Source organism: Zerene cesonia, chromosome 19, assembly GCF_012273895.1.
Source record: "Zerene cesonia ecotype Mississippi chromosome 19, Zerene_cesonia_1.1, whole genome shotgun sequence".
Classification (NCBI taxonomy): domain Eukaryota; kingdom Metazoa; phylum Arthropoda; class Insecta; order Lepidoptera; family Pieridae; genus Zerene; species Zerene cesonia.
This window is the reverse complement of record NC_052120.1, coordinates 6,340,914-6,353,357: the sequence shown is the minus strand read 5'-3', so window position 1 is coordinate 6,353,357 and position 12,444 is coordinate 6,340,914. Positions and strand designations below refer to the sequence as shown.

The 12,444-nt window shown below is 35.7% G+C and overlaps 1 protein-coding gene across 6 annotated transcripts in view; it reads right to left on the bottom strand.

The window, feature by feature from the left end:
- Positions 1-12,444, bottom strand: part of LOC119834675 (dachshund homolog 2) — a 108,792-nt gene that overhangs the window by 27,482 nt on the left and 68,866 nt on the right. For all 6 annotated transcript variants that reach the window (XM_038359108.1, XM_038359109.1, XM_038359110.1 and 3 more), the window contains 3 exons: positions 8,154-8,224; positions 7,583-7,831; positions 4,238-4,450 (listed from right to left, as the gene is read on the bottom strand). In XM_038359108.1, the coding sequence (XP_038215036.1) occupies positions 4,238-4,450; positions 7,583-7,831; positions 8,154-8,224 (533 nt within the window). The remainder of the gene's footprint in view (positions 1-4,237; positions 4,451-7,582; positions 7,832-8,153; positions 8,225-12,444) is intronic.

The following is a 12,444-nucleotide window of genomic DNA, read 5'->3' as shown; positions in this document are numbered from 1 at the left end:
CCTTTTATTCAGAAAACAAATTTAATACTATATTCTTTATTATACAGATATAATTGGAAAATGCAAAAAAAAAGAAGAGTCGCAAGAAAATCGCGCAGCCAATTATGCTATGCGAAAGTAATTCACCGAGTTTATATTCATTTATTTATAACGACACAATCATCAATAATCAAATAATTTGAAATTGATTATCAGTCTTGAATAAAAGATTTATCTACTATCTATTCTATTAACATTTGCTCGTGATGCTCAGCAATGGGTGGTGTATGCTTAATTAAATGGATGTTTCATATAGATATAGGTTTATAAATAATGGAGTTGGTGATGCTTGGCGATATTTACTAGATGCGTCATGTTCAGTGTACACAGGGGCCACTAGATGGCGCGCGTGTGGTCGAGTCGCGTGCGCGGTGTAACCGGAGCAACACGCGCAAGTAATCTAATATGGCCGCCCGATGTCGCCCGCATATCGGTACATTGGAGGAATGCCATTTTAATATCCTTGCGTTAATGTCACTTATTGTTTACTTAGTTCCACGATGAACTCGTACGGAAACCACACATCTGTTGCAATGACTATATCGAAACGGATGGACATGCAATATTGTCAGTGTGCTTCATTTTCCATTTGCTCTACTTCACATGTCAATTTAACAGCCTTCACAATACGGTAAAGCGGAGGTTACGTGGGTACATATATAGGTAGGTAGATTGCATATTAAAATCGCCGTTTCGTAGGCACGGCGAGAGCGATAAATTATGATTGCTCACGTCGAGTTGAGGTAAACAAACAAAGATTGAATTTAGTGATTTTTGTGGCACACCTCGAGCACAATGGTGCGAAAGCTGGCGCGGCGCGGCAACAATGCATCGTTGGGTCTATCTGCGCGCAAGCATCTTCAGTGAGCGGTGGCTCGTTAGTTCGCTGCGGGCGCTTGTTTGCGCTGCGATGGGAGCTCGCCTCACTTGCGGGCCGCGGCCCACGTGATGGACAACATCGCTAATTCTATTACAATGCCCCGTATATTGCCAATAAGGTACATCAAGTATTTGGAATCAATAAGGAAATTTATGATGTTTTTGGATTTAATCTAATTTGAATTCACAATATTACTTCCCTCATTGTTTTGCATTAATTCTATTGATAAGTTAATATAAATTCCATTTATATACACATTTAGTAAAACTTTTATTTCAGTGTATACTATATGTGTAATTTTATTGATGCGTTCAGAATCTGAAGTACCGGTGTGTTATATAAAAAGGGAATCGCAATTTGTCACTAATTTGATTTCACCACAACGTAATAGCGTCTGTCCCGTCAGCATTGTAAAAGCTTTCATATCAATTGAATCCATTAGCTGAGTACACAAGTCCTGTCTGTTTATTTGCTCATCAGTTTTTATCATTGACCAGTTCGTGTTTGTTCGATCGGTCACTTCCATATTATTGATGGCTTGTTTCCCCCAATACTTCGCGATTCAATGAAAATGAGTGGTTGGAAACGTATGCTATTTATATTTTTATAATAATTTTAATTTCATAAATATGGTAGTCAAATTATCACGTCTTCGGTTTATTATTTAATATTTATTACATACTTTCCTTCGGCAGGCCACTTATTTGTACATCGTAGTAATACTATCAAAGCCCTGACTACTACCCACAACGCCAGTTATCTCTAGATATGGAAGTGGAATTCCCTTTATAACAGAACCCCATAAAATACGTTTGGCCTATCTACTTGTGCATGTGCCATTTGTCCGTTGAACAGCACTTAGCTTAACAAAAACTGATAGTTGTAAAACAAAAGAGGTGTATAAAACTACGGTAACAAGACCGGCCCCGAACGGTTCAGAAATAAACTAAGCGGTAAGAGTTAACAGGGATAAAGGATTAAAGAGTAGCCGAAGCAGATTTATGTCGCGATGATTGCAATCGGAACGATTCTGCGTGTTACCGATGTTTTACTTTTTTTTCACGAGAAAAGATGTGAACATTTAAGCACAAGTTAAAATCGAAGAAACGTTCCCGTATCGCACAAGATATTGGCTGTTTTATGGACGTTTGTAAGCAAGGCCATGTAAGTGATATAAACTCAAAATTTTATCACTTATTTTTATACACTACTAGCTGCACCCGGCAAACGCTGTTCTGCCTTACTCTTATCATTTAGGGGCATGAAAAATAGATGTTGGCCGATTCTCATAGATACCTTATAAGCACAAAAAATTTCATCAAAATCGGTCAAGCCGTTTCGGAGGAGTATGGCAACGAAAACTGTGACACGAGATTTTTATATATTAGATAAAAAAAGAATGTATCAACTATTGTGTGACAAACATTCATATTGTCTACTTCTATTTAATTATTATTGTTAAACCCCTGATTTTTTTTCCATATGCAACGGCAAACATTGCAAAATAAATATAACGATTTCCTATTCATAGCAGGTCTATTTGCAGGATCAAATCGACATAGGTTTTATCAAAGCGAAGTCTTTCAAACAACCCTTCTCGTGGCTATCTGATAACACAGTGAATACGAGACACATTTGTCTGTGCGACACCCACTCTGCATGTCTAGTGTAAAAATTGCCAGTGAATGTATCTAGATAGTGATCTTCTATTTGCTAGCAACAGAAGGGCGATGAAATGACAACCAGTGCTTGTTCGCGTTGTAAAATATTGGGAATGCGTCGTACTGGCACCCGCACATTTATTTTTATTTTTTGTGTTTGTGTAGGAACGTACTTAATATACATAATGTCAGAATCCAATAAAATGGGTTGGATATAATACTGAGATATAAGATCCCCGTGCAAAATGCAAGGTTCGCAACCAGTAACACCTATTAATTCAGCTGAGAGAACCACGCGAGTGATTGCTGTAATTTCTATAAAAAATCAACGGTAAGGTTCGCCAGATACATCGATTTGAAAAAATGTTTCATCAACAATAATTTTAATATCGTAATAACAAAATTACGGGTTTAGTGTGTAGATAGGCAATTTCCAGCCTTAATAAAGTAGATTTAAGAGGTTATTCCTTTACCATTTACTAACATGTCAGGGGGAGAAATGGAACCTTTTGTTGGCCTATAGCATTATTATTTCCCATTTTGTTTTGTTTATTAATACAATTGGCTCGAGGCGCAATATTGATATTCAAGTTTTGATGATGACTCCGGCCGCGAGTTTTCTCCTCCTCTGTATTTTTATGGGTTTTATAACAATTGTGTTCCGCTTTTCTTTTGTTTATGCTGGCGTAAGTTGAATATATTACAATGGTTAATATAATAACATTTTCATTTTTATTTACGCAGTAGTGGTTTGAGTTTACAATGCAGTAAATGGAATCGGCGGCACGATATGTGTATAGCGTATACTAAAACACAAAAGCAATAACTTTGCATTTTCCTAGCTGTTAAGTTGAGAAGATTGGACGTTTCAACGAGGTATTCCGTAAGTACGACAGGCATAGCGCACGAAGGTATTTCTCATGGGGAAAACGGAATGACGTGAATAAATAACTCGCAGAAATATCAATTAAACAATTATGCTGTCCGAAAGGAATCGTGTGTAATGATAGTGGGTTGGGCTATAACTCAGGCGCATCTGTTCTACGGCTATTTGCAAAAGGCACGACGCCGGCGCACTTATTTGATGTACTCGCACTGTCTCCATTTTCAGCTCGATAATTGTTGAAATGTTTTATGTTATTGAGAAAAACGAATATGAATGTGTACCAGCGACAGAGTAATTACACCGACATTAAATGACGCAGTTTAGTTTATTGGAGTCGTAGGAGGTATATAGGAATTTTTTCCCTTATTGTTAAAGGTAGTTGGAACCAAAACCGAACAAAGTCTTATTAGAATAATAGGGATAGGATAAGATAATTGCTACAATCATTCTCTGACTATGTTCATCGCGTGGTAGACAGGTCGCATGGTTAAGTGTACAGAATCTATTGCTGTGATATAAAAAGAAACTAAGAAAACCGATCTCTAAAACAGGCGTCGTATACACGCCATAACCCATAAGAAAACACTTGGCAATTAATTGTCTTCTGATAATCTTATATGATCATAGAGTTTTATAAATTCAAGCATATCGATTTATAGTTATCTTATATTCATACTTGTCTCAACCACGTTGCGTAGGAATTGATAGAAACACAACAAAAGAAATAGAACGTACAAAATATTGAAGTTGCTTAACAAATGCGCATCTAACCTTTCTCGTAGCTGATCTGGCGCTCCTGCTGGCGCGCGTTGTCCGCGGCGACCTTGAGCAGGCCCTGTATGTTGCGCAGCAGCGTCTCGGTGGAGGAGACGAGCGTGTCGGCGCTGGCGTCGGGCGCCGCGCTCGGCGAGCCGGCCGCCGCCGCGTAGCGCGCCGCCGCCGCCGGGCTGCCCGCCTCGCGCTCGCCGTCGCTTAGCTCGCCGCCTGACCGGGGAACGCAGTTAGTGCTGATGACTTGACAGTTCAGTTCAGTATTGCAATCTAATCTATACTAATATTATAAAGCTGAAGAGTTTGTTTGTTTGTTTGTTCGTTTTGTTTGAACGAGCTAATCTCAGGAAATGCTGGTCCGCTTCGAAAAATTATTTCAGTTTTAGATAGACCATTTGTTGAGGAAGGCTTTAGGCTATATATGTACCACGGGCGAAGCCGGGGCGGACCGCTAGTAATCTATACAGTCGTTCAACGACGACGTTAAGATAGGTCAATCGTGCGGTGGGCAAGGGGCGAGACGCGGGAGGAATGAACCCGAGCTGCAATACGCCATGTTTTTAGCAACTCGGGACACTATTTAGTGTCTGAACGCGCATATTTTAATGTTTCATGACTGTTGTATATGTTTAAAAGTGATATGTAATTACGTTGTAAAATAGTGCATAGTACCTACCTACTTGTGCTGTGAGGGATTACATATTGTATCTCGTGTTAACAAGGATCTGCGATTTCACAATTACTGTTTATTGACTCTTTTTGAGTTGTGACAACCGCAAATTTTGTACTGTATGCTTTATTATATTAGGTGGTAATGGTAATATTAGATTATTACGATTTGGGTAATTATGATCGAGTACGAAACCAAAAGGTAATAGAAGAAGATGTTGCTTATTAATTGAACAAGTAAAAAAATAGCCACCAATACATATATAGCCATAGCCACTCAGGGTTTGCTCTGCCTCAATGATCACTCAAATATCCAACGATGTGAGAACTTTTGAAATCGGTCGAGCGGTTTCTGAGATGAGCGCATTCAAACAAACAAACAAATGAACTTTATTTTTTTCTAGCTCATTGATGTGAGGTGAGTATTGTTGAAATTGCCAATGAGGACTATTGCTTCATTCATTTCAATAATTGAACCATCTTATTTTACTATTAATGCACTTTCATAAGCATTATATTAATGTCAAGTTCACTATACACGATATGTAATCAGAAACAGAGTTATAAATATAAGTTTTACATAGACCTCTAGTGCGTGCATCATTCGAACGCAATTATAACTGCGTGGAACATCATAATCGCGTGGTACTTCGGTCTTTGATGCAAATGCATTCCCATGTACCTATTTGAATTCAAAACAGATAAAATATTATGCATCAACTATAAGAAGTATCGAAATGATTTATGTTATAATATATTTTTCATATTTTAGATGCATATTAAAAAAAATGTTTATTGATTACAAATCCATAGGTTTGTGGGATTGGGAAATTACCAATATTTTAATATAATTTGGAGTGCAAGATATATTAATGAATCACAATTTATTTAATTTCTCAGAGCAAAAAGAAAACCTTTCAAATTATTATATTTATTTGCTTAACAATCACTCAAAAGAAATGCGAAACTACACAAACAATTTTATTACATGTAATTTACGACGATGTTTTTAGATTGTTAGTTAACAAAAAATGAACCAATTGGATTCTCTCACGGTCGAAAGTAATCTATCGATACATTTAATTTAACTGACAAGATAGTGAACGCTCATCACATAATGAAGACAACATCGTTTCGTCATTGTCGATGCGCACGATAGCACTTTCCAGTTGTCACAACACAATCTGCCTAATAAGACCAATTAACAAATTCGTAAAACAGCGAGCATAATAAAAAGAACTCTATATCATATCGATTTATAGTCAAATTTACAAAGCAAATAATTGTGTCTTCAAAAATCTCACTGAGGTGTCCGTTGATTGAAAGAAGAGGGTAAAATGTTCCTGACAAAGATCAAAGTTGAATGACACGGTCGTTAAGAAAGAGCTTTTTTGTGGCAACACCAAGGTAATCGTGACCATCATGATGTACCTATATAAATAAATAAATTATAAATAAACATGTTATTTTTATACTTTGATTTGGATGAGCTCAAACTGATCTTTTATGGCAATTATTTATTTACACTTGTGATTTTATTTTGTGTAATAACTGCGACCCTTAGTGATTAACCCTTAATCTATTCCCACGCTCCTCGAGTATTAAGTGCAGTAACTTCAGTAAACAAACGTTATTGTTTCAGTTAATTTAGCTATTGTGCGCGTGAAGTATTTACAATTGCGGATCATTGTTTTGACAAGCACCGCGCTCGGTCCCCAGTCGCTAAATGCTATTGAAAGTATCCCGTATTGTAAGATGTTAGTGCAGCATTATCTTATACATTTGTTCAAATAACGTGCGTTTTAAATTATTACTTTCGTAACACATTATATACTCGTGCAATTTCGAGACGTTACATTACATTAATAATAAATTTTCTCTTGATTAATGGTTCAAGTCTAGATTGTAGGCGATGATAGCTGTAGCATTTAATATGTCAATAAATTCTATATGCAAAAAGTCGATAGAAAACTGAACGCTTCAGTAGTAGAAGTCACTTTAGCGTCGAAGTTCTTGGGTAATTTATCACTCGGAAAAACTTTCATGTCAAATAACTAATGTAAAATGTGTGTGTACGACATTATATGTTACTTGTGAATTTTAGTTAATAAATCACATCTGTATACAATTAAAATACGCAAATTAAAACCTAACAAAAAAATGCAATTGACAGCGTCATGGGAATATTTTTATTGCTCTAGAATCGTACTATCGATTGTTTCTTCTCTGTTATTGTTTCCCATATGTTATTAATATCAGGCTTGAACGGCTTTTAACCTTTTTACAATGATGTTGAATGATCAGTCACCGTTTTAATTGAGGCAATAGATATGAACTACCACTGATTATAACATACTACGCATCTATGAGAGTGTTTCTTAAAAAGAGTAATGCTTTTATCGCTGATAATTTCCTCGCTACAATTGCTTGAGGATTTTCAGGCTACTTACATGTTAAGTATATTGAACACACGATAGGTTCTTTTGCTTCTTAGATTGGCCTTGATTATCCATTGACTACATGTATTAAATTATAAATTTCAAAATAAACTCTCATTCGCTGTGTTATTTTGGTATAGCAAGAAATCGACTTTGTAGCACTACCTTTGCCCGCGGCTTCGCACGCGTTAAATCGTATGTGTGTATGTGTGTGTGTGAAGTGTGTGTGTGTGCGTACCTTCATCCTCGTCCTTGACGTGGTCGTCCTGGTCGGAGAGAGCGGCGTCGCTGTCGTCGGTGTGCGAGCGCGGCGAGGCGGCGGCGGCGGAGGGCAGGCGCGGCGGCGAGCGGCGCGACGCGGCTGAGCTGCGCCCGCTCGCCGAGCCCTCGCCCCGCTCGCCGCGCTCGCGTTCGCGCTCTGTTCGCTCGCGCTCGCCCGACCCGGACTTGGAGAGGTTCAGCACGGGACTGTGCCCGGGGGAAGAGCCTGTGGGCGCAAACGATTGGATTGATGAAGATGGTGTTAAAGTTGCAGACAATTAAAACTAGCTAAGATTTTATGAATCATTTTCTTTAATTTATTATTAAAAATTATTAATTAGTTAATACTATTTTTTTTGCAATGATAAATAACTCATAAACTATAGATAACAACATTATTATGTCGAAAATGTGTTTAAAGCTAACATAATATTACATAATCGTATTTTAAAAATAATAGATTACTATTTATGTTTATCAGTTAAAATCTCGACGAGATAATATGAGACTAGAAAACCATTAAAGGGAATAAAAGAAACGGGACAGACCGTTGTGTGAATCTTCACGCGCCTTGTCCATAGCTATAACACGTTCGATGTCGCCCCGTTCATCGCGCAACCTGTAACAAAAAAATATTTATAAAGTATTTGAATACATTATACACAATGTTTGATATGCAAGATAAAAAAATAAACAGATTTTGAAATGAAAACAGCTGGTTCATATACCTGTTAGTTGCCTACTTACTCAATTTGAAATCGATATCATTTAAAAATAAATAAAACAAGAATAAACATCATACAATCAAATCATTCGAATAATAAAAAACCAATAGAAGAGCAAGCACGAGAATAAAAAAATGAGAACACGAATTAATTGATATTATTAATGTTGTATAGAATCATATGTCAGTATCTCGTTAAGGTATATCAGTAATAAATCGGTCACGCTACCACGCAAATCGAGTCCCAACAGAGTGGTAACAAAGCCACTGACAAACAGTTTTATCATTTGAAACCATAAAGCATGCTACCCACTGCGCGGTAGGCCTACTACAAAGGAAAAAGTACAATATTATAGAACCCCGCTGCGTTTCTTTGTGAGCGGATGAAGACGGTGTATGTAATCATTTTGTACGGATGCGAACTGCTACCCTAATTCCGTGGGTACATTTTTGATTATGAATTATTAGTTTGTAAGCTTCCGTTTCATATCTTCTTGTTTGATGATTTGAATTTGTTATTTCGATCAATGTTTATTAAATTGTTCACTTCTTTATACGTATTATAGTTGCTATTATTTGCTGCATTTATTTTGTTATATAAACTAGTATATTCCAATATTTTAACGACACTCGTTATAATCCTATGTTTATTAAAATAAGGCAAATGAGAATACAGACAACGTTCATATCAGAATCGTATTTAAAAATAAATAAACACATATCCAAATAATAATGTTTATCTTTTTGTGTTAGAATGATATTGTTCAAATAATGTAGAATGATTCAAATATAATGTGATATTACCGCGAGATCGTGAAAAATGAATTTCTTGTCGGAACCAATTTTGCTCATTTCAAAGGGGTTAATGCTACAATTTTTGCCCAGTAATGCCTTTTGAACATTTGAATATAAATGACGTCTGAAAGTGAAATGTAACATACATAATAAGTGGCTGTTTTAAGCCTTCGTGGAACCCTTTTGTGGATTACAGAGTAAGCAAGTGAGTAGAGGCTACGTTTTCCTGCCTAATTAATTGAATAAGGTTGAATTATTTGTACTATTATAAACTTTTGTTAGTGTGGCTATATACTTTTGTATTCGTAACGGTTGATGTGATTGTTAGTGTCCAAATACTTTAATTGTTTTAATCTATACTAATTGCTATTATTCAACAAAGTACGTACGTAAAATACAATTATAGAACTCACCAGCCAGTGGGTACACGGAGGTTGAATATAAGAAAATACTAACCTCCTTAGTAATTTTTGTGTATATTGAGCTAATAATATATTATAATAAATTTCCACGTACTTAAAACGATATGATACAGAAAATAAATAATTACATTCTATATTTTGCACGGCGTCATTACTCTGTGACGCAACCCTCGAAATGGAGTCGTTTGGTACTTTACTGACGAGTCACGGAGTACCGACTGAATTTAATATATTTTTCATTTCCGCAGCTATTAATATGTTAATAATTCTTTATATCTTCTAAATCTTGTAACTCAAAACTTTTTCGCTCAAAAACTTGAATTGGCTAAAGATCAAAGCGGGAAACCAATCGATTGAATATTATAAAAAGTTGAGATCAACAAAAAAGTGTATCGTAAGATAAAATAAGCTGGTTTGTATATTTGACAAACCAATTCGTTTTGAAGGTCTCGAAAATTAATGAGGTCTTGCGTTCAACGCATTCAAATGAAATGACTAAATCATCACATTTCGATCGGACAAAAGATAACGCCTATATCAATAAAGTAATAAATTATTTTCATTTTGTTTTGTGTTTATCATTAAAAACTGTTAATGTGATCGATGACGTTGAAAATGTGTTGAAATTAATTCGAATTATCAAGATGGTGGTAGGTATGTTTTTTATTTATATCAATAGCAGACAGCTGGATATACATCTGCAGAAAGAAATATCTACTTAAAAGTTGGGTGGTATTTATTAGTAACAGAATATAATGTCAATAATAAGAAATGGAGTTCATTCTGGTAATTAAGAGCGATGCAATGATTTTCCTTGAAAATTAATGAATATTCTCCCCAGTGAACTGCCAAAAGCAGCCGTCATCACAGAAATCGCGCAATATTATTCATTTGCTTGTCAAATTTTAAATAATTGGCGAGGAAACTGTGATGGAGACAGAAAAATTGTTATGGACAGAGGGTGGCAAATAAAATGCGCATCTTATCTGCCCCAAATTACTTTTTAAAAGATAGCCTTTCCTTTTTTTACCTTGTACTACCCAAAACAAGATTTATGATATTTAGCCATTTTACAAATAAGTGGGCAACGAAGCTGGTCTAACTCAATTAGCGATTTTTTTACCTTATATTCATTTTATCTGATCAATAATATCATTAAGTTTGAACATGCAAATATATGGATAATACAATAATGAAAGTTAACTTAGTTAACGTTAACCACTGCCATTACAGGACGAGCAGTGGCCTAAACAGATATTCCGGGGCCACGCGCGCGGACAATGCGATGCAATCTACCACCCGAGCCAATGTACGCTGATTAGTTAATTCTGAACCGCTCATACAGCCTAATACCAAAGCACTAACGTTACGAACCGTTCTTGTATGCATAATCTGATTAGAGGAAGTATTAAACAAAGCTTTTGATAACGGTGTCGTCAAATTAAATTGCTGCGACAAAATTACTGCGAGCTAACTTTTCGATGTATAAGAACATAAATAATTATTACTTCATAGTACGGAATCGATTAAGGAAATCAAATCTTCTCCGAGCGTCACTGTGTGAAACATTTGCTTGACACCCAAATCAAAAATCGCTTTAGCTCACCCTCCCTCAGGGAGATTGGGGAAGCGTCGACGCCTCAACATTTATTATTTCAGACATATCACTCACATGCAAAACAAACTCCGTCCGATCCATCAAAAAGTTTCGCTCCCCGTCTCCTTCGCGAACAAATCGAGTGTGTAAGTAGCGGTTTTAGGATTGGTTCATATATTTGCTTTGTATGTCGGTCCAATAATTGATCAAATATTATTTTTGTCCGTTTTTTAATCATTTACAACTAACACTCTTAATAGTATCAATTAAAATAGGCTTTTAAAATAATTTTAAATTTATTACAGAAATATTAATGATACAGAAATAAAAAAGCATACAGCAAATAATAATAACAAATAAGCCCGCTCATCCACAAGAAATAAGCATCGTAACCCTCCGCAACAGTCAACAAAGCTTCGAAGAAAATCGAGCGAAAAAAGGCTAAAAACACCTTAGGGGTTTACTAATCGAATAAAAAATATCAGCGGCCGATGCAATGTGTTGGGGAGAAATGGAATAAATTATAAAGAAAACAACAAGCTAAGGGGATTTTAAAAAGAAGAAAGTTATTTGGCGAAGACTAAGAAAGAAAACCTCGCATTGTACTTATATATTCAAAACCGCATGTTACTAATTCTATCGTTATATTATTAATAAATAATTTTCATAAAAGTATTACAAATTTGAGTGTTCCTTTCATATTTAACTACCACGTCATTTGGGATAATTAGAGGCTTACTATCTTCTTAAATTTCAGGAGCGAAATGAGGGAAGCGGACATGTTCTTTATAATCATTCCGAAGAACACTTTTCTTTGTATTAGTTCGTCTTATCATTGTAACTATTCAGTAATCTGTAGTTTCGTTCTCAGTACTCTTTCTATGATTGAGTTTTTAATTATTCAGAACTAACAACCATCAACAATTAATAATAAATTATATAATTGCAGATAACAATAATTGAATATTTCAACAAAAAACAGATACAAAATTGACAATATCGAACAAGGCATATAAAGTGCATTTACTCGTATGTATATAAATGTTATAGAATTATTACAATGAATATAACAAAACTTTTATACTTAAAAAGCGACTCCATTAAAAATTCATTTTTAACCAAACATCTAGCCGAAAACAACCAAACCTAGGGGCGACAAAGAAATCGGCAGTCAGCGGGACCTCTGTGGGGGAAACCGGAGACAGTTATTTAAATTTGAATAATATGATATGGAAAAAATTACGTCACTTAATACCATAATAAAAGTGCACTAAGCGACCGAGGCATTACGCTTGCCAAAT